Source organism: Schistocerca serialis, chromosome 12 (genome assembly GCF_023864345.2).
Source record: "Schistocerca serialis cubense isolate TAMUIC-IGC-003099 chromosome 12, iqSchSeri2.2, whole genome shotgun sequence".
NCBI lineage: Eukaryota > Metazoa > Arthropoda > Insecta > Orthoptera > Acrididae > Schistocerca > Schistocerca serialis.
This window is the reverse complement of record NC_064649.1, coordinates 163,064,041-163,090,880: the sequence shown is the minus strand read 5'-3', so window position 1 is coordinate 163,090,880 and position 26,840 is coordinate 163,064,041. Positions and strand designations below refer to the sequence as shown.

At 41.3% G+C, this 26,840-nt stretch overlaps 1 protein-coding gene across 1 annotated transcript in view; it reads left to right on the top strand.

The window, feature by feature from the left end:
• The window catches only part of LOC126428019 (transcriptional activator cubitus interruptus), a gene marked incomplete at its 5' end in the record, with an annotated part of 197,882 nt that extends 171,276 nt beyond the window's left edge, over positions 1–26,606 (top strand). Inside the window, 6 exons of the mRNA XM_050089899.1 lie at positions 139–392; positions 2,560–2,748; positions 8,803–9,141; positions 18,995–19,495; positions 20,965–21,438; positions 24,518–26,606. Of these exons, the coding sequence (XP_049945856.1) occupies positions 139–392; positions 2,560–2,748; positions 8,803–9,141; positions 18,995–19,495; positions 20,965–21,438; positions 24,518–24,970 (2,210 nt within the window). The remainder of the gene's footprint in view (positions 1–138; positions 393–2,559; positions 2,749–8,802; positions 9,142–18,994; positions 19,496–20,964; positions 21,439–24,517) is intronic.
• Between the last annotated feature and the right edge of the window lie 234 nt (positions 26,607–26,840).

The window sequence follows — 26,840 nt, the reverse complement described above, 5'->3', positions numbered from 1 at the left end:
TTTTCATACATATATATACTTTTTATAAATGACACGCAAGTAATGAGTTGCAGTAAGTCGTACGTGTCGTAATAATGTGTCGTGTCGGGCACTGAAAATGTGCAGCCAGTCGTTTACTACTTGCACTACACCGTGCAGGTCCGCGCAAGTGCAGCATCGGCAGCAGCCCCCTCCTGGGCGACCTCAGCCGGCGCATCGTCGACCTCAAGGTGGAGGGCGGCTGCGGCGGCGGGGGCGGGGGGCGGTCCGGCAGCACCGCCCTGCTGCAGACGCAGCTCGCAGATGCGGTGCAGGCCGGCTGCTCGCGCCGCGACAGCAACTCCACAGTCAGCACCTACTACGGCAGCATGAAGTCCGGCGACGTCAGCCGCAGGAGCAGCCGAGCTTCTCAGGTGAGTGCCAAAGGTGTCTTACTCGGTCAGACTTGTTGTACTGTGGCGGTAGCAGCTCCTCTGTATCGGTACAAAAATAAACGAGTAAAAGTCCGACCAGATTCGGTCTCTTATGTACCAAAACCTGAAAGTTTTTAATATAATGCACACGGACTTCTGCTGTAAACAAATATTTCGTATTTCGTAACTCTTACATCTGAGCTCCCTTTAGCAGAGTTAACTGCATACCTGGTGCATTAACATAGTTTCCACAGTGACACCTTACGAGCTCAAAACAAATATTAACTTAGCTCATTCGGGGCCGACTTTCGGTCCCGTGATACCGGTGCAAGAGTAAAGACGCTAATAAAATAGTTCTGCTCGACGTGACTTAAACTTTTATTAGAATAGCACATCAGATCGCCAACGTGGTACTCTACCTGCAAAATACATAAATGAATGGAGTCCGGGACAAATGGTCACAGATGCATACTCGTTTGCAATATTTCGACAGTTTGTGTAACTCTTACTTTCTGAATCGTAGTGTAACAATTTGAAACAGACTTCTGTGGCAAGTTATTTAGTATTCTTTTTTAAAGTTATTAATATCATTTTTGTTTACAAACTGATATAAACATCTCATCTTTCATACAATTTACACAAAGCAAGCACACCTCACACACACACAACCGCCAACTCCAGCATCTTGGCTCAAGATTTTTGTGTGTGTGTGTGTGTGTGTGTGTGTGTGTGTGTGTGTGTGTGTGTGTGTGTGTGTCTCTCTCTCTCTCTCTCTCTCTCTCTTTACTGATGAAGGCTGTCGCCGAAATCTAAATGTCAGAGTCCTTCAGTCGTGCCTGTCTGCAACTTGACATGTCTTCTTTACGGTAAGTAGCAATCTATATTTTCCTACATTGCAAATAACAGCTGAAGAAGGGTAGAGGTAAACAGAGAATTAACTAGCTGTTCTGTGCTTGTTTAATTATTTATCACGTTCTGTGGGACCATCTGGGGCGAAGTTACTCCGTTATGGAATGAGCCAGTACATAGTTTACAGAATGCTGATTAGAAAATTTATAAACAAAAAATTACTAAAATGTGCTAAAAATATAGAGAAAAGTTCTGCTCTGCAGCAAGATAATTTCTTGCTAAAGCAAAAGCAAGATAAGAAATTCGGTGAAAGGAACAGTAGTGGTCGGTCATTACATTCCGGTGAAAGGAACAGTAGTGGTCGCTCGTTGTCTTGTCGACGCTGTTGTTTTCTGTAGAGAGTATTCTCATTGAGAGCTTTACCTTCTGATGTAATGCAATTTCATGTATGCGTAGCACTAATTTGCAGGTGATTTTTCTTGGCTAGACCACCCAGATATATCACCAAACTGATGGGAGTGATACTGGGATTGTTAAACAATAATAAAATACAATTTACTTAACTTGAATTTAGGATAAACTGTTGCAAGTTTACTGTCATAAATTAGTAACCTGGCACATTTTTTTGATTAGATCTCTTTTATCCATTTCCAGGTGTAAAACTTTGTTACAAATATCTTTACAGTTAACTTCTTCCACTCACATGTCAGCTTGTGAAAAATCCAGTGCCATGTTTACACAATACAGTGCTCATAAAATGTTATTTTACAAAGGCTTGTTAACTTTTTGTGATGTTTATGAGTGATTAAATCTCAGTGAAAGAACAGCTATTTGTCAATATCAAAAAATGATCTATGAAATACATTAAAGTTGTCAATCACAAAATGTTTTTTTTAATGGTAATTTTACATCTAAATTATTCCAAAATTGATGTTAATGATTTTATGTCATTCTTTACAATTTTGTGTAGATGAATTTTCTAAATAACATTATTGCTGTTCCTGAAAGTTTATTTAAAAGTTACTGAAATGAATGCCTTCATTTACCTGTACCTATTAATGAAAGGTAAAAATGTTATATTGCAATGTTGGAAAAGATAGATTGCTACTTAAATATAAAACATACAGAAATTTAATTACAGCTCAGCATGTCAAAATGAAGTGTATTTTGTTAGTAAATTAACATCAGTATGAAAATATACACACCGTATCAAGTTATTCACCGTTGGATATTGTGTTCTTCACTACCAGCCAGTATTGTCAGCTACATTACTACCTACATGTGACTCTTACGAGTACGGTCCACTCCACTTTCGCAGATGTCTGCCGCATCCTGCCTGAGGCCGGCGGGTACCGGGGGTGGCGGCGGGGGCGGAGGCGGCTCGCTGTACGACCCCATCTCGCCAGGCAGTTCTCGCCGCTCCTCGCAGCTGAGCACCAACAGCTGCAGCCACAGCCACCAGCATCGGCTGCACAGCTCTTACTGCACCTCCAATCTCGTCGTGCAGGTGAGTGGAAGAACTGTACCGAGGGCATTACTAAAGTAGTATTTTGTCACCACAAAAGTATGTGGAACACTATATGCACGGTGTGTCTGAGAAATCACTTACATCGAAACAGTATATTGTGTATTCGGGGTGTATATGACCCGAGACAACTGGGAGATCAGGGAAAAACCCGGGAATTTTTTCATTCGGGAGAAAACTGGGAAAAACCCAGGAATGTTTCAGAATTCTGGGAATTTTTCATAGTTGTAGTTTTCCGTTAGATTCTTGTAATTTTGACTGGTAAGAACCAATGTTCTAACAAAGGATATTACTGTATCCCGGTACTTCAGAATAATACTGCTGCAATAAAACACGAACAAGAGAAAAAAACTAAAGTAAAACTTATGTTTCAAAGTAAATGCACCATATACAATAACAAACCAAAGTGCCCATAGAAATGTCTGCTAACAGCAAAATGTATCAAAAGCTTTAGTCAGACTATGCAATGTTGCAGAACGAACAACAAATTGCTTCCGATGAGCGTGACATCACAACTATTTACAGTAGATTCGTTTGAGCAGTTGCGAGTGGGCTCATGAGTGTGCACAGTTGAGTCGCGTACGAATACTACCTTCTTCCGCTTCTGGCTACAGAAGCGTGGTTGACCATTACACTAGTAAGGGCCAGTTGTACAGTCCCCAGCTAGCAGGCACTTATAAGTTCTAATCTGGGAGTGACGCGGAAAACACATTGAACGAACATGTAATAATGCCTAACCGCCGGAGAATAAACGCAGGACAAGTGAACCTGTCCCCCCCCCCCCCCCCCTCCCGCCTTGAACCCTGGACCTTGCCATTGGTGGGGAGGCTTGCATGCCTCAGCGATACAGATGGCCGTACCGTAGGTGCAACCACAACGGAGGGGTATCTGTTGAGAGGCCAGACAAACGTGTGGTTCCTGAAGAGGGGCAGCAGCCTTACCAGTAGTTGCAGGGGCAACAGTCTGGATGATTGACTGATCTCGCCTTGTAACACTAACCAAAATTGTCTTGCTGTGCTGGTACTGCAAACGGCTGAAAGCAAGGGGAAATGCCAAAACTCCAGCGGTAATTTTTCCGGAAGGCATGCAGCTTTACTGTATGGTTAAATGATGATGGCGTCCTCTTGGGTAAAATATTCCGGAGGTAAAATAGTCCACCATTCAGATCTCCGGGTGGGGACTACTCAGGAGGACATCGTTATCAGGAGAAAGAAAACTGACGTTCTACGGATCAGAGTGTGGAATGCCCGATCCCTTAATCGGGCAGGTAGGTTAGAAAATTTAAAAAGGAAAATGGATAGGTTAAAGTTAGATATAGTGTGAATTAGTGATCTTTGGTGGCAGGAGGAACAAGACTTTTGGTCAGGTGAATACAGGGGTATAAATACAAAATCAACTAGGGATAATGCAGCAGTAGGTTTAATAATGAATAAAAAATAGGAGTGTGGGTAAGCTACTTCAAACAGCATAGTGAACACATTATTGTGGCCAAGATAAACACGAGGTCCATGCCTACTACAGCAGTACAAGTTTATATGCCAACTAGCTCTGCAGATGATGAAGAAATTGATGAAATGTGTGATAAGATAAAAGAAATTATTCAGGTAGTGAAGGGAGACAAAAATTTAATAGTCATGTGTGACTGGAATTCTAGAGTAGGAAAAGGGAGAGAAGGAAACATAGCAGGTGAATATGGATTGGGGGTAAGAAATGAAAGAGGAAGCCATCTGGTAGAATTTTGCACAGAGCATAACTTAATCATAGCTAACCTTGGTTCAAGAATCATGAAAGAACGTTGTATACATGGAAGAATCCTGGAGATACTAGAAGGTATCAGATAGATTATAATTATAATGGTAAGACAGAGATTTAGGAACCAGGTTTTAAATTGTAAGACATTCCCAGGGGCAGATGTGGACTCTGACCACAATCTATTGGTTATGAACTGTAGATTAGAACTGAAGAAAGTGAAAAAAGGTGGGAATTTAAGGAGATGGGACGTGGATAAACTGACTAAACCAGAGGTTGTACAGAGTTTCAGGGAGAGCATAAGGGAACAATTGACAGGAAAGGGCGAAAGAAATACAGTAGAAGAAGAATGGGTAGCTCTGAGGGATGAAGTAGTGAAGGCAGCAAAGGATCAAGTAGGTAAAAAGACGAGGGCTAGTAGAAATCCTTGGGTAACAGAAGAAATATCGAATTTAATTGATGAAAGGAGAAAATATAAAAATGATTAAATGAAGCAGGCAAAAAGGAACACAAATGTCTTAAAAATGAGATCGGCAGGAAGTGCAAAATGGCTAAGCAGGAATGGGTAGAGGACAAATGTAAGACTTATCTCACTAGGGGCAAGATAGATACTGCCTACAGGAAAATCAAAGAGACCTTTGGAGAAAAGAGAACTACTTGAATGAATATCAAGAGCTCAGATGGAAACTGAGTTCTAAGCAAAGAAGGGAAAGCAGAAAGGTGGAAAGAGTATATAGAGGGTCTGTACAAGGGCGATGTACTTGAGGACGATATTATGGAAATGGAAGAGGATGTAGATGAAGATGAAATGGGAAATACGATACTGTGTGAAGAGTTTGACAGAGCACTGAAAGACTCGAGTCGAAACAAGGCCCCGGGAGTAAACAACATTCCATTAGAACTACTGACGGCCTTGGGAGAGCCAGTCCTGACAAAACTCTACCATCTGGTGAGCAAGATGTATGAGGCAGGCGAAATACCCTCAGACTTAAAGAAGAATGTAATAATTCCAATCTCAAAAAAAGCAGGTGTTGACAGATGTGAAAATTACCGAAATGTCAGTTTAATAAGTCACAGCTGCAAAATACTAACGCAAATTCTTTATAGACGAATGGAAAAACTGGTAGAAGCCGACCTGGGGGAAGATCAGTTTGGATTTCGAAGAAATGTTGGAACACGTGAGGCGATACTGACATTACGACTTATCTTAGAAGAAAGATTAAGGAAAGGCAAACCTACATTTCTAGCATTTGTAGACTTAGAGAAAGCTTTTGACAATGTTGACTGGAATATTCTCTTTCAAATTCTAAAGGGAGCGAAAGGCTATTTACAATTTGTACAGAAACCAGATGGCAGTTATAAGAGTCGAGGGACATCAAAGGGAAGCAGTGGTTGGGAAAGGAGTGAGACAGCGTTGTTGCCTCTCCCAGATGTTATTCAATCTGTATATTGAGCAAGCAGTAAAGGAAACAAAAGAAAAATTCGGAGTCGGTATTAAAATCCATGAAGAAGAAATAAAAACTTTGACGTTTGCCGATGACATTGTAATTATGTCAGAGACAGCAAAGGACTTGGAAGGGCAGTTGAACGGAATGGACAGTGACTTGAAAGGAGGATATAAGATGAACATCAACAAAAGCAAAACGAGGATAATGGAATGTAGTCGAATTAAGTTGGGTGATGCTGAGGGAATTAGATTAGGAAATGAGACACTTAAAGTAGTAAAGGAGTTTTGGTATTTGGGGAGCAAAATAACTGATGGTGGTCAAAGTAGAGAGGATATAAAATGCAGACTGGCAATGGCAAGGAAAGCTTTTCTGAAGAAGAGAAATTTGTTAACATCGAGTATTGATGTAAGTGTCAGGAAGTCGTTTCTGAAAGTATTTGTATGGAGTGTAGCCATGTATGGAAGTGAAACATGGATGATAAATAGTTTAGACAAGAAGAGAATAGAATCTTTCGAAATGTGGTGCTACAGAAGAATGCTGAAGATTAGATGGGTAGATCACATAACTAATGAGGAGGTGTTGAATTGGATTGGGGAGAAGAGAAGTTTGTGGCACAACTTGACTAGAAGAAGGGATCGGTTGGTAGGACATGTTCTGAGACATTGAGGGATCACCAATTTAGTATCGGAGGGCGGCGTGGAGCGTAAAAATCGTAGTGGGAGACCAAGAGATGAATACACTAAGCAGATTCAGAGGGATGTAGGCTGCAGTAGGTACTGGGAGATGAAGAAGCTTGCACGGGATAGAGTAGCATGGAGAGCTGCATCAAACCAGTCTCAGGACTGAAGACCACAACTTCAACAACAACAACAAAATAAGTTTCAGATTTTGGTTTATTTGCACCTTTCTGACAGTTTAGCATTAATTGCCTTGCAGAACAATGAAGCTATTTTTGTCGGTCTGCTAAAGAAATTTGGCTTTTATTAATTTTTTCCACTGAGGCAGTCCATTTATTTGGCTAGTTTCAACTGGTCACTACATTTCAAGTGCACATTTTTATTTTCTAGCATGTATGTCATTATGCCATAGTAACGAACCAAACATGAGATACCACATACAGTACTGGTACTCCAAGAAAATTTACATCCGAATCTAGACATACAAATGTGCACTTTAAGCCAAATTATGCTTTTTAGTATGGTTAACAAAATTCTGATGCTCTTGAAGTATCATCTGATGTCTCGTTTCTTTTATGACGTAATGCAAGATCTTTTAATATTTTATGTGTACGAACATACGGGCGTCCTGCGTCATCGTAGCTGAGCGAGCTCAGTGATGCCTGTTTTCTGGTGCTCTCTGCCAACTACTGAAATAAACCTAGTTCTAACAGGTCGTGGGAAGATATTGTGTTTGGTGATTTGAAAAGTGTTACTTTCAAAGCAACTTTTCTTTTACGCAAGATGAGCTATGTGTGATGAATTTCTTGTACCACAGAGCGTTTGACCGATTTAAAATCAACTCTTTGAGGATGACTATTAGAAGAATTTCGAGCCCAGACGATAAGATGTTTATGTCGTTATTAAAAATTTTACTGGCACATTTGTGTGCTGTATCTTAATGTGTAACACGCGCAAAAAAGATGAACCTTATATGTGAAAGCTTAGATTGTCTTGCAGCTTATTAATCGTAGAGACCAATATTATATGTGAAAGCTCTAATGTTCTTGTAGCAATACTATGTATATTAATTTAAAACCGTTAACTTTTCGTATTTGTATGGTTGCGCTACTTAACAGTGATGTTGCTATTGGCTGATTAATCGAGTGTCCTACGCTCTGAATATCTGTGGTCATCAACTGGTGAGATCACATAACGAGAGATATGACTGGCTTACAAAAGCCCATCGCAATCTCGATTTAAGTGCTTCAGAAAGTAACATGTGGTGTTTGGTGGAATTCGAATTTACACTTTCATACTACAAAAATATGCAGCTTACACATTGCTGCAAATCACAGATCTTTCCAAAACATGTTTTTTCCCCCTTTTTTTGTTAGGTGCCGGGAAATTCTACACTGTTGTATAAAACTGTAATGATTCAATGGATTGATAAGTTTTACAGGTATGAAGAAAGGAAAAAGTGTACTTTCATCCAGGAGGAAGTGCATTTTTAACTGTGAAATCCAGGAAAAATCTGGGATTTTTTTTTTCCTCATCCACTTATACACCCTGGTATTGAATACTTACCTGTAAAAGTTATGTATCTGGTAGGATATGTCCTTCAAAAAGCTTCCTTAACACGTTACTGAAGTGTGGCGTCAAAATTGTTCGTCGGGGAACTCTTATGTGTGAATAAACTGTGTTGGAGCTCCATCCTGGTGATGACAATTTCCTTGTCCTTGAGCTGGGTACCAGCTGTGTTAAGACGTGTCCAAATACGAATTTCAGTTCATGTACCTTTAAAAAAAATGTGTTGCAAAGAATCAGAATGACATTCTGGCCTATGTCCTGGGTGTATACACACCGCAACAACCGTGAATATTTTTATCCGAGAGAAAACTGGGAAAAACACACTAATATTTTGGAATTCTGGGAATTTTAAATTTTTTTAGTCTTTTCCACTATTTCACACATATTTTCTGCATTTGCCTCAAGAAATTCAAAAGAAACAGTTGTTTCATACATTGACATAGTACATAATATGATGTATCACAAATTTCCCTAGAGACACATATTGTGTACCTCTCTATAAATTTGGAATTGCTTATTTCACCAAATCACTATCCCGATAAGCCAGTTACGAGTCGTGTCTCACTCGAACACCACTACCCGCCCCATTGCAGACGCAGAACATGTCACTGCAGCAGCAGCAGTTCCTGGCACACGCGGGTGGTGGGTGCGCACAGCCACCCACTGCGACCGCATCCGCAGTCCCCGCCGCTCGGCCGCCCGGCTGTGGTACGGGGGCGCCACCCCAGTCCTGCACGCCTGTCGGTCCGCCCCCCGAGCAGCTCCAGCGGCCACCGCCACCCCCTTCGCGCCCGGCTTCCGCCATACTGCCGCCCATCCCTCCGCGGGAGCTGCACCCCAACCAGGAGGTGGTGCTCGACGAGGTGGCCGAGGGCGAGATGGTCGAGAACAAGCTCGTCATCCCGGACGACATGCTGCAGTACCTCAGCGAGGTGGGTGGCGCGATCTCTTCGTGTATCTTCCCGTGTTTTGTCTTCTCGTCACTAAACTTCAAAACATTGTACAAAATTTAATTCGACAGATTATTTTGTCGATAACATGTCCCAATATGTATCACCGTGTACGAGCGATGAAGCAGATATTGTCAGAATTGTTATAAAAACCGTATTTACTTGCATGTTGAATAAACAAGTTAGGATACTGATTTCAAAGAAATAACCTGGCTCAGAATTTATAAATCTCCCGATTAATTTATTGCAGGTCTTCTTCTTCTACTTTTGTAGTGGTCAATGCAAGGATTGGTTTGCAACAGCTACAATGGCAGCTTGTCTCCATTCTGTGCGTCTTTCAGCTTTTCTCTTCATTTCTTTATAGGTGTTAATCCCACATCTTTCACGATTTGATCCATGTACCTCAGTCGTGGCTTCCTCGTGGTCTTTTTCCCTTGACATATCCCTCTATGATTGTGTTCAGGAGCCCTTTATGTCTTAGTAGATGGCCTGTAAATTGCACTCTTCTTTTAACAATGAAACTCCAGAAACTTCTCTTCTCACCTGCTCTTTCCAGAACCACTTCGTTTGTGACCTTGTCGATACATTTTATTTTGAGCATGCGTCTATAGCACCACATTTCAAAAGAATTTAGCTTCTGGTCTTCCTCTGTCCTGAGAGTCCACGTTTCACACCCATAGCATGCCACACTCCACACATACGGTTTCAAAAATCTTTTCCTGATTTCAAGGCTGATGCTCTTAGATGTTAAGATGTTTTTCTTCTTGTTAAAAGCAGCCTTTGCTTGAGCAATTCTACTTCTCGCTTCTGCCTTGCTCCTTCCATCCCTGGTAATATTACTACCCAGATAAGTAAATTTATCATCTTGTTCGAGCAGTTCATTGCCTACATGAACTTGGACTTTCACTCGATCTTTTTTGTCGCATGCCATTACTTTTGTTTTTGCTTTATTAATTCTCATATTATATTCTTCCCCCATAACTTTATCCATTCTATTCACTAGGACTACAAGATCTTCGTCACTTTCAGCCAGGACAGCTATGTCATCGGCATATCTTATCATATCTATTCGTTGGCCATGAGTTACTACACCTGTCTGTGAATTTTCCCTTACTTTTTTCAGAGCCTCTTCAATGTATATGTTAAAGATAACAGGTGATAGTGCACAACCTTGTCAGACACCTTATTGCAGGTAGAACATATAAATTCACAGTCTTCCACAATCATAAATTCCAATTTACTTATAAATTCGAGTACAGTCTCACCATCGTAATACGGTATGCAATACAAGAAGTATTACCGACCAGAAACTATTCCAAACTGACTCCTTCTGTCAGACTCGTGTTAACATTTATAGAGTTTTGATGTTGAACCTGTACTTTTCTCTTCATTATAATTTGTGATATTATTAAATTTTTACAATCCAAGTAATTTCACAACAGGAGTCTTATTGCAGATTATTCGATATTTTAAAGCAACATAATTACAAACACACAAAATCAGGAAAGACAACAAGTTACCTATAGAGGACTGGTGTATGGGTCACACAAACATGTAACAGGAAACAGTTAACACCAGTTTTTGAACTCTTGGGCTACTGTCACGTCTTTCAATTTAATGAGTTTTGTACTTACTAAAAGCTACAACACTCATCTACAAGAACTTCAGCATTAATGATTGTGTTCACTTCTTCTGTAAATTTGACTTTCACAAGACTGATGTCTTTTTAGGAAAGTCAATTTCCTGAATTGTGAGCATAAACAACAGAAAAATTGTAAAGAAATAACTAAAATTGAGGAACACCAATTCAAAACTAAAATTCAGTGTAACAATTAAAAGATAAATTATGGATATGAAAATATGCATGTATCGTATTCTATATTAGTTCTGTGTGTTGTGTTCCACAACACAACACAACATGTGAGGCTGGATGGTAAATGATTCCAAATCCAAACTGAGTTGGGGTGTTCTGGTATGATAGCCGTTCAAAGTGTGGAATTGTAGTGGTACTTCTGTCCAGTGTTCTGTTTTTTGATGCCATGTTGTTTGAGAATTTATCACTTTCTTGAAATAGTTTGAGCTTACCATTATCATAAAATGTAATGACTGTTTTCTTGTTAAATGAAAAATATATTTTTCCACAAAGTCTTTATAGAAAATAAAATCCATTTTCACCACATAAATCTCTTCTCATATTTCAGGTCATTGACTTATTCAAACCTGCAAAATTTTATGGTTTATCTGTAAAATTTATGGAAATTGTGGCATTTTACAGTTTTAGCGACTGACTTTGTGGACAAAAATTTGGAACATTAACATTCGATAATCACCTTACTTGCATGCTTTCGATTATTTGCATGGATTGAAGACATGTCTAAGATAGTCTATAACTCATTCTTTGATATGATTGGTACTTCTAACCATGCGATGTTTGAGTTGGCATTGGAACAGAATTTAAAGCTGGGGTAACAGTTCTTTCATGTGAACCTTAGGTGTTGACAGACTCAGCTCTACAAATTCTTTGTTCCACTCCATTCGCCTATTGTGATTTAACCTATATTTTTTGACCACATGTGAACTAACTACATTCGTTTCACATGTGTATGTTTGTGTGTGTGTGTTTTTTTTCACCGTGTGCATATTCTTGTATGAGGTTGGTATTATGTTCATTTAATGGTTTAAGACTTTGCGTGTTGTGACACGTTTCAATGAAGTGTTTGACTGGCTTGAGTGTTTATGTTATAGTTTTATATGACGTTCAGTGCTCCAGGTTCCTTTCAGTGTTTCAGTATGTATCGAGACATTTGTTCTCGGACATTTTTATACACTATATTCCTATTGTAGGATTCATGAATAAATCCAGCAAGAAACAGTACTTCCCGACATTCAAAGAATCATATTATGTTGACTTTCTATGTGGGTGTGATATTAATATTGCACCTGGTAATCATGTGAAGTGTGGTAAACAAGTAAGCTATGTTAAACTGAAGGAGGGTAACAAGAAAATCAACACTTCTTTTGTCAAGTCGGGAAACATACATAGTGACATAATTAGGGCCGAGAGTCTGTTTAATTCCTTTCTGGTGGAACGCAATATGTCCTTAAGTGTGGTTGATCGTGCTTGTGCTTTATGTAGGAAGATGTTTCCCACATCAGAATTTGCAAAGAAATATAGCTGTGGCCTCACGAAAATGACACGCATTATATTTTAAAAAAAGCGTCATCTAAACTTATTAAGTGCCTTCAGAATGGATCATTTTCTTTGGCAATGACATGACTGCTCGTTTGTATCCTCTTGTTGTTACATTCTGTGATATTCCATGACAGAAAGTAGTGAGCGCTGTGCTATCCATACCAGCATTAGGCGGGGGCTCAACAGGCTGAAACACAGGTGGCCTGATGTTATTACAGCTGAATTATCGTAATGTACCAAGTGAAAACTGTGTGGCTTCCTTCTCTGACAATGCTCCTGCCATGATAGGGCACAAAAATGGGGTTTCAGCAGTTATGAAGCCAGTTCAACCAGGTATTGCCATCATAGGTTGTTTTTGCCACCTGATTAATCTAGCGGCTGAAAAAGGTTAAAGTGGATGAGATCCTTGTTGGTATATTTTATTCTTTAGAGAATAGTGTCAAAATAAAAGAACATCTTCAGAAATTTCAGAACTTGCACAATAAAGAGGTAAAGAAAATTCTGACACATGCAGATGTTTTGGTAGACTATAGGACCAATGGGATGTGCTTCTTTCTTTCTTTTCTTTTTTCTTCAAGGAGGCAGTAATATTATGTACCCAAAACATCTGCACAAGACTGACATCTTTCAGAATACCTAGTGTTGAACAAAGTGGATCCAGAGAGTACCAGAAGAGTAGAATTCTTGATTCTGCTACTACACGTGCCCCTAGAAGAATACAATATTCTTTCAGACGGACAGACCCATCCTAAAAAGTAAGACTTCTGCTACAACATGTGAGGGAAGATTGCTTATGTTAATGTCATCAAACTTGAACAAGGCCTTTTGCACTTTCCTTCATGTAACTATTCCTGTATTTGACAAATTGAATGTTGCCCTTCAGACTTCTTCCCCAGTAGTTCACTATTTATTAGATTTCTGATGTATTTGCGTAAGTTTAAATCCAAAATTGTCAAAAGCTCCTCATTGCATGAAGTTGAGTACAACTTGATTCAAAATCAAAGAAGTGATGACGAGTTAGTTATTGGCATTCAGACTTCGAACATAGCGAATTGTTTCCAGTATACAGTTAAATACCCTTCCTTTTCATCAGTGAGAAAGTACTTTTGTGCTGCCTGCGACTACGTCATCGACAAGTTTCGACTCGAGGATGATGTGTTAAAGTGTGCTTGACTTGCTGCGCTAGACAAAATTGAAGGTGGACAATGTTTTTCCATTTGTTTTTTCTTGGAAAAGTTTCCCATCACGTTATGCAAAGAAGTGAATGAAACTACATATGAGGTGATGAATGAGATCCAGAGGCAGTTCACAGCTCTTTGCGTAGATGACACTTTAGTTGCAAATCAAGATGCTGCAACTGATTCATGTTGGGCACAAATATCAACAATTCATGGAGCTGATGGATTTCTTAAGTTGTTGTTGTTGTGGTCTTCAGTCCTGAGACTGGTTTGATGCAGCTCTCCATGCTACTCTATCCTCTGCAAGCTTTTTCATCATCCAATACCTATTGCAGCCTACATCCTTCTGAATCTGCTTAGTGTATTCATCTCTTGGTCTCCCTCTACGATTTTTACCCTCTACGCTGCCTTCCAATACTAAATTGGTGATCCCTTGATGCCTCAGAACATGTCCTACCAAGCGATCCCTTCTTCTTGTCAAGTTGTGCCACAAACTCCTCTTCTCCCCAATCCTATTCAATACCTCCTCATTACTTACGTGATCTAATCTAATCTTCAGCATTCTTCTGTAGCACCACATTTCAAAAGCTTCTATTCTCTTCTTGTCCCAACTATTTACCGTCCATGTTTCACTTCCATACATGGCTACACTCCATACAAATACTTTCAGAAACGACTTCCTGACACTTAAATCTATACTCGATGTTAACAAATTTCTCTTCTTCAGAAAAGCTTTCCTTGCCATTGCCAGTCGACCTTTTATATTCTCTCTGCTTGGACCATCATCAGTTATTTTGCTCCCCAAATAGCAAAACTCCTTCACTACTTTAAGTGTCTCATTTGCTAATCTAATTCCCTCAGCATGATTCGACTTAATTCGACTGCATTCCATTATCCTCGTTTTGCTTTTGTTGATGTTCATCTTATACCCTCCTTTCAAGACACTGTCCATTCTGTTCAACTGCTCTTCCAAGTCCTTTGCTGTCTCTGAAAGAATTACTATGTCATCGGCGAACCTTAAAATTTTTATTTCTTCTCCATGGATTTTAATTCCTACTCCGAATTTTTCTTTTGTTTCCTTTACTGCTTGCTCAATGTACAGATTGAATAACATCAAGGAGAGGCTCTAATCCTGTCTGACTCCCTTCCCAACCGCTGCTTCCGTTTGATACCCCTCGACTCTTATAACTGCCATCTGGTTTCTGTACAAATTGTAAATAGCCTTTCGCTCCCTGTATTTTACCCCTCCCACCTTCAGAATTTAAAAGATAGCATTCCAGTCAACATTGTCAAAAGCTTTCTCTAAGTCTAAAAATGCTAGAAACATAGGTTTGCCTTTCCTTAATCTTTCTTCTAAGATAAGTCGTAGGCTCAGTATTGCCTCACGTGTTCCAACATTTCTACGGAATCCATACTGATCTTCCCCGAGGTCGGCTTCTACCAGTGTTTCCATTCGTCTGTAAAGAATTCGCATTTGTATTTTGCAGCTGTGACTTATTAAACTGATAGTTTGGTAAATTTCACATCTGTCAACACCTGCTTTCTTTGGGATTGGAATTATTATATTCTTCTTGAAGTCTGAGGGAATTTCGCCTGTCTCATACATCTTGCTCACCAGATGGTAGAGTTTTGTCAGGACTGGCTTTCCCAAGGCTGCCAGTAGTCCTAATGGAATGTTGTCTTCTCCTGGGGCCTTGTTTCGACTTAGGTCTTTCAGTGCTCTGTCAAACTCTGCATGCAGTATCATATCACCCGTTTCATCTTCATCTACATCCTTTTTCATTTCCATAATATTGTCCTCAAGAATATTGTCCCTGTATAAACCCTCTATATAGTCCTTCCACCTTTCTGCTTTCCCTTCTTTGCATAGAACTGGGTTCCCATCCGAGCACTTGATATTCATGCAAGTAATTCTCTTTTCTCCAAAGGTCTCTTTAATTTTCCTGTAGGCAGTATCTATCTTACCCCTCATCAGATAAGCCTCTACATCCTTACATTTGTTCTCTAGCCATCCCTGCTTAGCCATTTTGCACTTCCTGTCGATCTCATTTTTGAGACGTTTGTATTCCTTTTTGCCTGCTTCATTTACTGCATTTTTATATTTTCTCCTTTTATCAATTAAATTCATTATTTCTTCTGTTACCCAAGGATTTCTTCCAGCCCTCGTCTTTTTACCTACTTCATCCTCAGCTGCCTTCATTACTTCATCCCTCAGAGCTACCCATTCTTCTTCTACTGTATTTCTTTCCCCCATTCCTGTCAATTGTTCCCTTACGCCCTCCCTGAAACTGTGTACAATCTCTGGTTTAGTCAGTTTATCCAGGTCCCATCTCCTTAAATTCCCACCTTTTTGCAGTTTCTTCAGTTTTAATCTACGGTTCATAACCAATAGATTGTGGTCAGAGTCCACATCTGCCCCTGGAAAAGTCTTACAATTTAAAACCTGGTTCCTAAATCTCTGTCTTACCATTATAATTATAATCTATATGATACCTTGTAGTTTCTCCAGGATTCTTCCATGTATACAACCTTCTTTTGTGATTCCTGAACCAAGTGTTAGCTATGATTAAGATATGCTCTGTGCAAAATTCTACCAGACGGCTTCCTCTTTCATTTCTGACCCCCAATCCATATTCACCTGCTATGCTTCCTTCTCTTCCTTTCCCTACTGTCGAATTCCAGTCACCCATGACTATTAAATTTTCGTCTCCCTTCACTACCTGAATAATTTCTTTTGTCTCGTCATACATTTCATCAATTTCTTCATCATCTGCAGAGCTAGTTGGCATATAAACTTGTACTACTGTACTAGGCATGGGCTTCATGTCTATCTTGGCCACAATAATGCGTTCACTATGCTGTTTGCAGTAGCTTACCTGCATTCCTAATTTCTATTCATTATTAAACCTACTCCTGCATTATCCCTATTTGATTTTGTATTTATGACCTTGTATTCATCTGACCAAAAGTCTTGTTCCTCCTGCCACCGAACTTCACTAATTCCCATTATATATGACTTTAACCTATCCATTTCCCTTTTTAAATTTTTAACCTACCTGCCCGATTATGGGATCTGACATTTCACGCTCCGATCCGTAGAATGCCAGTTTTCTTTCTCCAGATAACGACGTCCTCTTGAGTAGTCCCCGCCTGGAGATCCGAATGGGGGACTATTTTACCTCCGGAATATTTTACCCAAGAGGACGCCATCATCATTTAGTCATACAGTAAAGCTGCATGCCCTTGGGAAAAATTACGGCTGTAGTTTTCCCTTGCTTTCAGCCGTTCGCAGTACCACAGCAGCAAGGCCGTTTTGGTTAGTGTTACAAGGCGAGATCAGTCAATCATCCAGACTGTTGCCCCTGCAACTATTTAAAAGGTTGCTGCCCCTCTTCAGGAACCACACGTTTGTCTGGCCTCTCAACAGATACCCCTCCGTTGTGGTTGCACCTACGGTACGGCCATCTGTATCGCTGAGGCACGCAAGCCTCTCCACTAATGGTAAAACCCATGGTTCACGGAGGGGGAAATTCTTAAGTATAGCCAAATTTCTAGAGCAATGCTATGTATTCCAACCATACCCCATAGCAAAGCAGAATGTGAATGTGTTTCCAGCCTTGTGAAGAAAAACAGAACAGAGTTGAGATCATCCGTTTCCAGTGAATCACTATATCTTTTTTGAAGACCAGGAGTTCTGGTCCCTGTTGTGACAAAACATTTTCTGAAGACTTTTTGCAGGAAGCCAAAAAGGCCACAACTACGACTTTAAAAGTCGAACTAGCATGTGACCAATGTTCACCGTGTCTGCTACCGTTTAACATGGATTTCTTCTTGATTGTTATGTTCATCTACAAACCATTGGCCTATGATGTAAGTAGATGTGATTTCATTGAAGTATTCTGTTTAAAGCAGAAGTGTTATTATTTTTGTCAAGCTGGTATGTGCCAAAAATCATTAGATTTTTGGTTGCACAGAAGTTTTACTGATAGCCCTTTTCAAATGTTGCCAAGTATAACTAATTAAATAAATAAATAAGTAAATATGCTCGATGTAGTTCATAAATAAGCTAATGGTTCCTTATAAATAACAACACTCCTATCAAAGGTAAAGATTATCTGTATTTTTATATTTAAATGTAAGGAACACAATATCCAGTCTCGTATTAATAATTCAGCTTGGTCTGGAAATGACAGTGGCCACAATGGACTTCGTCCAACAACTAAATTAATAATGAGATTTTCACTCTACAGCGGAGTGTGCGCTGATATGAAACTTCTGGCACATTAAAATGGTGTGCCGGACCGAGCCTAGAACTCGGGACCTTTGCCTTTTGCGGGCAAGTGCTCTACAAACTGAGCTACTCACGCACGACTCACCCTCTGTGCTCACAGCTTTACTTCCGCCAGTACCTCGCCTCCTACCTTCCAAACTTCACAGAAGCTCTCCTGCGAATCTTGCAGAACTAGCACTCCTGGAAGAAAGGATATTGCGGAGACATGGCTTGGCCACAGCCTGGGGGTGTTTCTAGAATGAAATTTTCACTCTACAGCAGAGTGTTCAGTGATATGAAACTTCCTGGCAGATTGAAACGGTGTACCGGACCGAGACTCGAACTCGGGACCTTTGCCTTTCACAGGCAAGCGCTCTACCAACTGAGCTACCCAAGCACGACTCACGCCCTGTCCTCATAGCTTTATTTTGCCAGTACCTTGTCTCCTACCTTCCAAGCTTGACAGAAGCTCTCCTGCGAACCTTGCAGAACTAGCACTCCCGAAAGAAAGGATATAGCAGGGACATGGCTTAGCCACAGCCTGGGAGATGATTCCAGAATGAGATTTTCACTCTGCAGCTGTGAGGGCGGGTCGCGAGTCGTGCTAAGGTAGCTCAGTCGGTAGAGCACTTGCCCGCAAAAGGCAAAGGTCCCGAGTTTGAGTCTCGGTCCGGCACACCGTTTTAATCTGCCAGGAAGTTTCAACTAAACTAATGTTGAACAGTCTTCCTCTAAATATACTTTTTGCTGTGCACTGCCATATGTATGTGGTGGGTTGCAACGTAACCTAATTCACATTGCTGTTATTCCATGCTGGAATTCCCGTTGTTTAATTTACTCAGTTAAATTTATCCGATATAAGTGTGATTAGCATTAAGCAGCAGAGTGATAGCTTATTGTCGATGCAGTTCACGTAATACATTTATTTAACGTCTCTGTCTTATCGTTAAATTACACCTTGACTTATTCCACATCACAGAAGGTTCTTCTTCGTGACGGTGTTCACAGAACACACCGAACGGATAACCGAGTGTGTCGAAAGAGTTCGAGGGGCCGACAGCTGTCACCTCTATTTTCTTCAGAAAGTAAACTTGTCGGCTACCGGACAGTCACTAGATTTAACTTTTGAAGACGGTGGCCAGAAATGTCGTGAGTGTCAACTGCACCGCAACTGCAACCGCCGACACCTTCCAGGTGGCGGACAACTCGAAGGACGCCCAGAGCCCCCGGCTCCCCGCGGCAGCGCCGGCACCGACCGCCGCCGACACCGCCGGCTACCGGCAGCAGCAGGACCCGCCGCCGCAGCTCCCGCCCCCCGCGCAGCCCTGCGGTGGCTACGTCCCGCCGTCGCCGCAGCAGGCGGGAGCCGCGGCACCCCCGCACCACTACGGCACCTGCGGCGGACCCGCGCACCAACTCCCTCCGGTGCAGCCGCAGCAGCACCAGCACCGAGGCTGCATACCGTGCCACCACGCCCCGGTGTCGCCGCACCGGCAGCAGGCGCACGACTTTGCGGGCGGCGGTGCCGGCTACGGCTGCTACCGTCAGCACAAGGTGTACGGTGGGAACGGCAACTACTGCCACGGCGGTGGGGCCTACCACTGCCACGGCAGCCCGTCTCCGGCTGTCCAGGGGTACCAACAGCAGCACCAGCAACACGTGTTCCCACACCAACAGCAGCAACACCTCTACCAGGTACGTCACGGCCCACTTTCGCGTACACTATAAATTGTACCGTGAGCAAATTAAAATTTCAGTTATGTACTGTAATGATTCGTTTCGTACGCTTGTGGAACTACTCCTGTAGAACTTTTCCTAAACAAATTATTCATTTTAACACTTCCATTTAATTAATCAAACTCCCTCACAAAAATTAACACCCTCAAAATTTACAAAGACTGTGCCAAACTAACACTCCTCTGGTATTCCCCCCATATTGACTCCGTACCATATCTCGTGCCTCGGGTGCTCGATTATTTTTAACACGATGCCAAAATTTGACAGTTGTTGTTGAAATTACAATTCTAAGAGATTTACAGTTAAAAATTAATCATTTTAATTCAATTGCTCTGTGGTGTACATGGTAATTTATTGCTCAAAGCAGAAAGACATCCAAATTTACATTTTAAATTTGTAAAATAGACAGTGTTAACAATGCATAGTCTTTAGGTTTTGGTTAATGAAATATTGCTTATAGTATTGTAACATTATGTGATTTTGCCTGGTATATGACATCCTCACAGGTTATGTGTAAATGGAAAAAACACTAGTATTTACATGACTGATCACTTAAATTCTTCCATATCAGATAAATCAGTATGTTGGAGACATTGGCTTCAAATTTATGAGTAAAAAACATAAATAAATAAACAAATCATTGAATATAATAGAGGGAAACATTCCACGTGGGAAAAATATATCTAAAAACAAAGATGATGTAACTTACCAAACGAAAGTGTTGGTGTGTTGATAGACACACACACACACACACACACACACACACACACACACACACACACACACACACACAAAATTCAAGCTTTCGCAACCGACGGTTGCTTCATCAGGAAAGAGGGAAGGAGAGGGAAAGACGAAAGGATGTGGGTTTTAAGGGAGAGGGTAAGGAGTCATTCCAATCCCGGGAGCGGAAAGACTTACCTTAGGGGGAAAAAAGGACAGTTATACACTCGCGCACACACACACACACATATCCATCTGCACATATACAGACACAAGCAGACATATGTAAAGGCAAAGAGTTTGGGCAGAGATGTCAGTCGAGGCATCTTTGTTTTAGGATATAAACAAATCATTGTATTAATATAGGCATTGTGTGACAAAATGTGGATCAGGTCATTTAGTATGAAGGATATGGGTCACTTCAGTACAATGTCTCTCGTCCTGTGCCTAAGGATTCACACAATGTCACTCGCAAGTCACACTGCGCACTTGTCGTAGAGGTATCTTCGTAACAAAATGTTCAGATTACAGGTTTTGGCTTGTAATTGCCCTCATTAGAAGCATGTTTTGTTGTCATAAGCGGTCTATACAAAGGCAAAAATTCTTCCTCTTACCGTTTCTAGTCTCAAAAGACCTGACACGGTAAAAAATAGTTGCGAGCACCGGAAAGATTCCTCTCCTTAATACGACGACACTTTCTGCAGTCGCAGGTGAATCAGAGCGGGGGCGGACTCGACCAGCAGCCGCCGGCCAGCCCGGCCGCAGGCGCGGCCGCCCCCGCGGGTCCGGGCCCCGGCGCGTGGCAGCAGGGGGCGGCGCAGCCCCTGCGGGTGCCGCCGACCGCCGCGGCCCCGCCCGCCTCCGGCCCCGCCCCCTGCGGCAGCTACGGAGCCGCGGGTTCCGCCTCCCAGTACCACCCCCACCCTCAGTACGGAGGAACCCACGTGCCTTGCTCGTACCGGCAGCAGTACGGTGCACCGCCACCGCCGCAGCACCACCCGCACTCCCACCAACCGCCACAGCCGCAGCCGCAGCCGCCGTGCTGCGGCAGCTGCAGGCAGGCCCACCACCCGCCACCGCAGCTGGTGCCGCAGGTGCAGCAGTCGTCCGACAGCTGGTCCGGCTACTCGCAGCAGGGCGCGGCCCCACTCCAGTTCCAACAGAGGAGCCTCGCCCAGGTACACTATGCTCTCCCTCCTGCTCACAGTGTCTCCTACGGCCGTGTTGTAGGGGAGCTGAGGAAACCGTAGGGGAGCTGAGGAAACACTGGTTTGACTTTTTAATTATTAGAACTCTGACGGTGACTGTTTGGCAAAGGAGAAGGCACCGTCAGGGAAATGCAATAGGACTATTCTCGTTCTCAGTACGGGGTGTCAGAAGGAGAGGTAGGTGATGTGAGGGATGACTGTATTAAAGATCCTGCACAAAAAAGAGAATGGTACAGACGTATGCCCTATTCTGAACGGTTTCCGAGATATGACAAATAATGTCACTTTTGTGTGTTTTTCTCGAATAACGCAAAATGTACACCCTGCAGGGAAAACGTATAACAGTGAAAAATTAAACTACATTAAGTATGTACAAAAAAGTCTTATTCATTTTTTCTCTAGAGCCAATAGTTTTCACGATGAGAACGAGAGAATATCGAAAATCTCACACTCTGCGCTCAGGCAGTTTTCGTAGGCCAGTTTGAAGTAGTTTTCCGATTTGGTAGACTACTTGTGTCCTGTATCAATTGTTCTTCTCAATTTCCTCTATACTACTGTGGTACGTTGCAAATAATGACAATGTTAGAATAAGAGATAAAATAAGTAACAGTGTACATTAAATGTCTTCTATCTCGCAAACTGTTCGGAATGGCTGTATGTCCGTATGAAATTTTTTGTTCGGAATCACTAATACTACTATCCCTCGAAGCCTGTGCCTTTCCTCCTGACTCACTCTGGATACACAAAGAAAGTGACAGATAGGCTGAGCAACAATCTGTGACTGTCTGCCGATGACGCTGTAGTGCACTGAAAACCGTTGTCATCAAGTGGATGCAGGGTAATACGCATTAGCGTGCCCAGAATTTCTGTCGGGTGTGACGGAAGGCGAGTTGTTCTAAATGTAGAATAATTTAAGTTAATGCAGACGAGTAAAAAAGGCCAACCTGTAGTGTTTAAATATAATATTAGTCGTGCATTAGTGGTCTGTTAAATATCTAGTCGTAACGTTGCAAAGTGGCGTGACGTGGAATGAGGATGTACGGCCAGTTGTAGGAAAGGCGAATTGTTGACTTCGGTTTATTGGGAGAATTTAAGGAAAGTGAAGCTCATCTGCAATGGAGGTCACATATAGAACACTTGGAGAACCCATTGATCAGCGTCACTCTAGTGTTTGGGATCTCCAGTAGTCCAGATTAAAGTAAGCCATCGAATCAATTCGGAAACGTGCTTGCTAGATTTATTAGATTCAGTTGACACACAAATATTTGGGAAGCGAGCATGATGACTGTGGCCAGGGGATGGCCTGAGGGTGGTACTGTCTACTGAAACCCATAGCCGGTAGGCAAAACAAATAAACTGCGACTGTACTGTTCCACCAGCAGTATGTTAGGAATACATTAAATAATCAAACAAGCAGAACTGTGCTAACATCTGAAATGGATGTGATTTTAGATGATTTAGTTACGGTGCTGAGCGTGTGTGTACATGAGTGCGTGTATTTGCACGCATTTCTAAATCTGAAGAAGGACCCTGTCTGACAGTTTAGTCTACTTTTAAATGCTCGCTGCTCGCTGTCTCCTGTAGTTGGTGTGTGACTTGTATATTATTGCCAATACTAACTATGAGTTCTAAGTACAAGAAAACCCACATTTTACACTTTTCAGCTGACTGACCGAGATATGTGTAAAATGCTGGAAAGTTTAAAATATTATAGGAAACATGACAAGCAGTAGATGTCGTGGCTATTGTTCTCTGTTATGAAGACTGCCAACTTGAGTGTTTTAACAAATATTGTATTAAAAGTTTTGATTACCTTTATTTTATAATGATTATCAATCATAAATTGTGCATTAGAACACGAATATCTTTTTAATGTGGTTTCACGAAGTACTTTTCCCTCTGTGTTTCATTTACACCGTCGGACAAGATCAGAATGAAAAACTAAATGCGCTTTTGTTTGTGTCAGCACTCACTCGGCCACTGCCTTCGTGATAATTACAAAGCCAGTGGTTGGGTGAGAGCTGACACACACAAACATTTGCACCGGTTTCCCTCTTCATCCCAGTTATGTCCAATGGTGTAAATAAAACACATTAAAAATATATCTGTGGTCTAATGTGAGACTTATTATTGAGAATCATTATAAAATTGCAATAGATAAAACTTGCAACAGATGTGGGTTCAAATATTAAAGTTGGCAGTGTTTGTAAACAGAGAGCAATAGACACGAAATCTACAGCTTGTTGCTGACAAGGAGGTGATTTGGTTCAGAAGGTGGAAACTGCCATCACGTTACGGAGCATTGGGTCGTACTGACCTAAGACTGCATGCCTCGCACGGATTCGTGTATTTCACTCAGAAGTAACAATTTGTGAAAGCCCATTATAGAGACAGATGTTTTTAAAAGTGATATTTATTTGTATAAATGACTGTCAAACTAAATTAAATCTGTTATAACACAATACAGTGAGCGGAAAGATGCTGATTACTAGAGTCTCTTGTCACCAGATTGTCACTGAGGCAGTGACTCAGAATACTTTCCCACCATTCGAAACACTGTGGACCTGGAATACAGGTGGCCGTGAACCGACATTCTGTCAGTGAAAATCTTACTTACTGCACTAACTCTGTGTTATACGCTCACTAACTTTGTGTGTAGCTCGCGTTTTCCGCTTTGTCTGAAGGCAGGCTTTGAGTGGGAATATGATCCACTTTTTCCAGAAATCTGTGTGAAAATCAATCTTAAAGGTTGTGATAACATCAAAAGAAACTCAAAATGTGGGAAGTCTTTTAACACATAATTGAAAGTAATGAGAAAACATTGTATTGAGAAAATAGAGACTTCTGTTGGCACTGAAAAAAACACACGTGAAATTCTGGAATGTAAAAACAGGGTTATACTGTTGAGTGTATCAGGTTCTTCATTAAAAGTGGAGATCTAAGAGGGTAATATTTCAACTCCGTAGCTCGAGGTGGTGAGCTCGAGGTAATGTTTTTTGTGTTTTCTCACCATCGATTTGGTTCTCACGAGCTGTTTCTCCTCCTGCAGCAGCAGCATCATCGGAGTCCGGCATTCCCACCCGCCCCGAGCTCTGTCCGGTCGGCCGGCTGTGCGCCGTCGTCCTACGCTTCACCCGCACCCCAGCCTCCGGCACCCCCCTGCGAGATCCAGTGCCGCGACATCAGCCAGTCGTCGCCGGGGGCACCCAGCCCCGGGTACCGCGGTATGCGCCATGAGGCGTACCAGCGTACACTCGAGTACGTGCAGCAGTGCCAGACGTGGGGCGGGGGTGGCCGGGGTGGGGGCGGTGGAGACGCCGGGGTCGTCTCGAGTACGACGCAGCTCGTCCCGTCCCCTGCCGCGCCACCACAGGGTGGCCCAGTAGTGCCGGAGGAAACGGCCAAGCCTGCACCACCCACCTCCAACATGGTCGTCAATGACCTCACTTCGTCACTCACTTCGTTGCTGGAAGAGAACAGGTTTTTGCAGATGATACAGTGATGCAGCTCCGTTTGTCCCGTGTAACCAGTTAATACGAGGACATAGTGTGACCAAGTTTGTAGCAACGTGAGGTGCTGAAAATATGCCTCGAATATTACGAGAGATAATGAGTGAATTGTGCTGAAACATTGCTTTTGACACACATCTTTTGCTTTTGATCGCAGTGCTCTTAAGACTGCACAGAGTGGGAACAAATATGAAATGTACATTTACTAAAGACATGACCGATGCACCCGTATTTGTGCTGGTAGGAAAAGTTACATCGTGATCAATGATCGGAAACATTCGTACTTACACTTATCGGTGTTAAAATTTGACATCCACTCCTAAACCATAAGATTGATACAATGTGCTTTGTGCATCTCCTTCTGTTGTTTATAAATTGATATGAATGTGAACTATTTAATATAGAACATTATAAACATTTCATTGACAGTGAAATAGGGCTTGTACTGCGAGAACAATAAACTGTAGCCAAAATACTAGGCTATTGCAAATGCTCCTCACTGAATTGTGGTTATTAATTCTTGGTACAAAGTATGTTGCAGCCAAATAAACTTTGGAGCATATGCTCAAATTTTGCATTAAAAATTGCTGCCACTAGCACTAATGAGACAATACAGTTGATGTAATTTAAAAATGCAATATATTTTTCCTAACTGGTAAACGATTATAAAAATAATTCTGAAATGCATGCAGCATTGCAGTTTGTTTACGTTAGATTTAATGTTTGAAGAGATTGTTATACCTGATTAGTGACTTAAGTGTAATTTTATTTCAGCATAAAGCCAGAAATCCTTAAGCTAAATGTGTATGTCAAATTAGTTAAAAATACTATATGTGCTTTTCAATTTGGTTTTGATATTCCTCATTCAGTTTATTATTATTATTATTATTATTATTATTATTTAATGACACACCTGGGAGTAAAATACAAGTTATTCATACAGCAAACTGATGCAAAATTAGTTTATCAGAACTATTTTCCTCCGAAGGTAAGTCCTTGGCAATTTAAAAATAGAGAGATATTGACAAAATATTCAGTGTTCTTCTATGATTTAGTTAATTACATTAATACCTTTTAATGTGGATAACTGTGAATTTATATGTGTTTTGAAAATGAATATTATATTAAATTCGTAAGAAACTACTTGGTAACAAATAAAGTGGAAAGGCCAGGGTTGTATATGTTATCCTGTTACATAGATGTCTTAAGATTTTATTCCCACCATTCTTTCATGTAAGCAGGGTCTACTATTGCAATGAAACTATGTAACCTGGTTGGCTTTTAAATTTGTTTCTGCTCCTGCTCTTACGCAAGCAAGAGTGTGTGTGTGTGTGTGTGTGTGTGTGTGTGTGTGTGTGTGTGTGCGCACGCGTGTGTGTGTGTGTGTGTGTGTGTGTGTGTGTGTGTGTGTGTGTGTGTGTTATCTAAAGATGTCAGTGTTATCACGAGAACAGAAACGGCACACTATTCACACTGAGATACTCAAGTGTTGTATATTTTTTTAAAATAAAGTTGAAGTTTAAAGGTGTTGACCACAGAGTAACTTAAATATGTACAGTTTTCTAAGTAAATTTTAATACAATGTGCCAGTTTTTTTATGAAAGCAAATAAAGATATGCATTTTACAATATTACTGATTCATTATTTGCTGATTTTGGGCACTCAAGAAATTAGGTTATTAGCACCCACATTAAAACAGAGACAATTTTCATCAAACTCTCTGAAATGTAGCCATTGATAACATGAAATTTTGGTTAAAGGACCGTTGATTTGTTACCTCTCTTTCTCTCTCGTTCACACCCACCCACGCTCTCTCTCTCTCTCTCTCTCTCTCTCTCTCTCTCTTTCCTCCTTTATATAGTC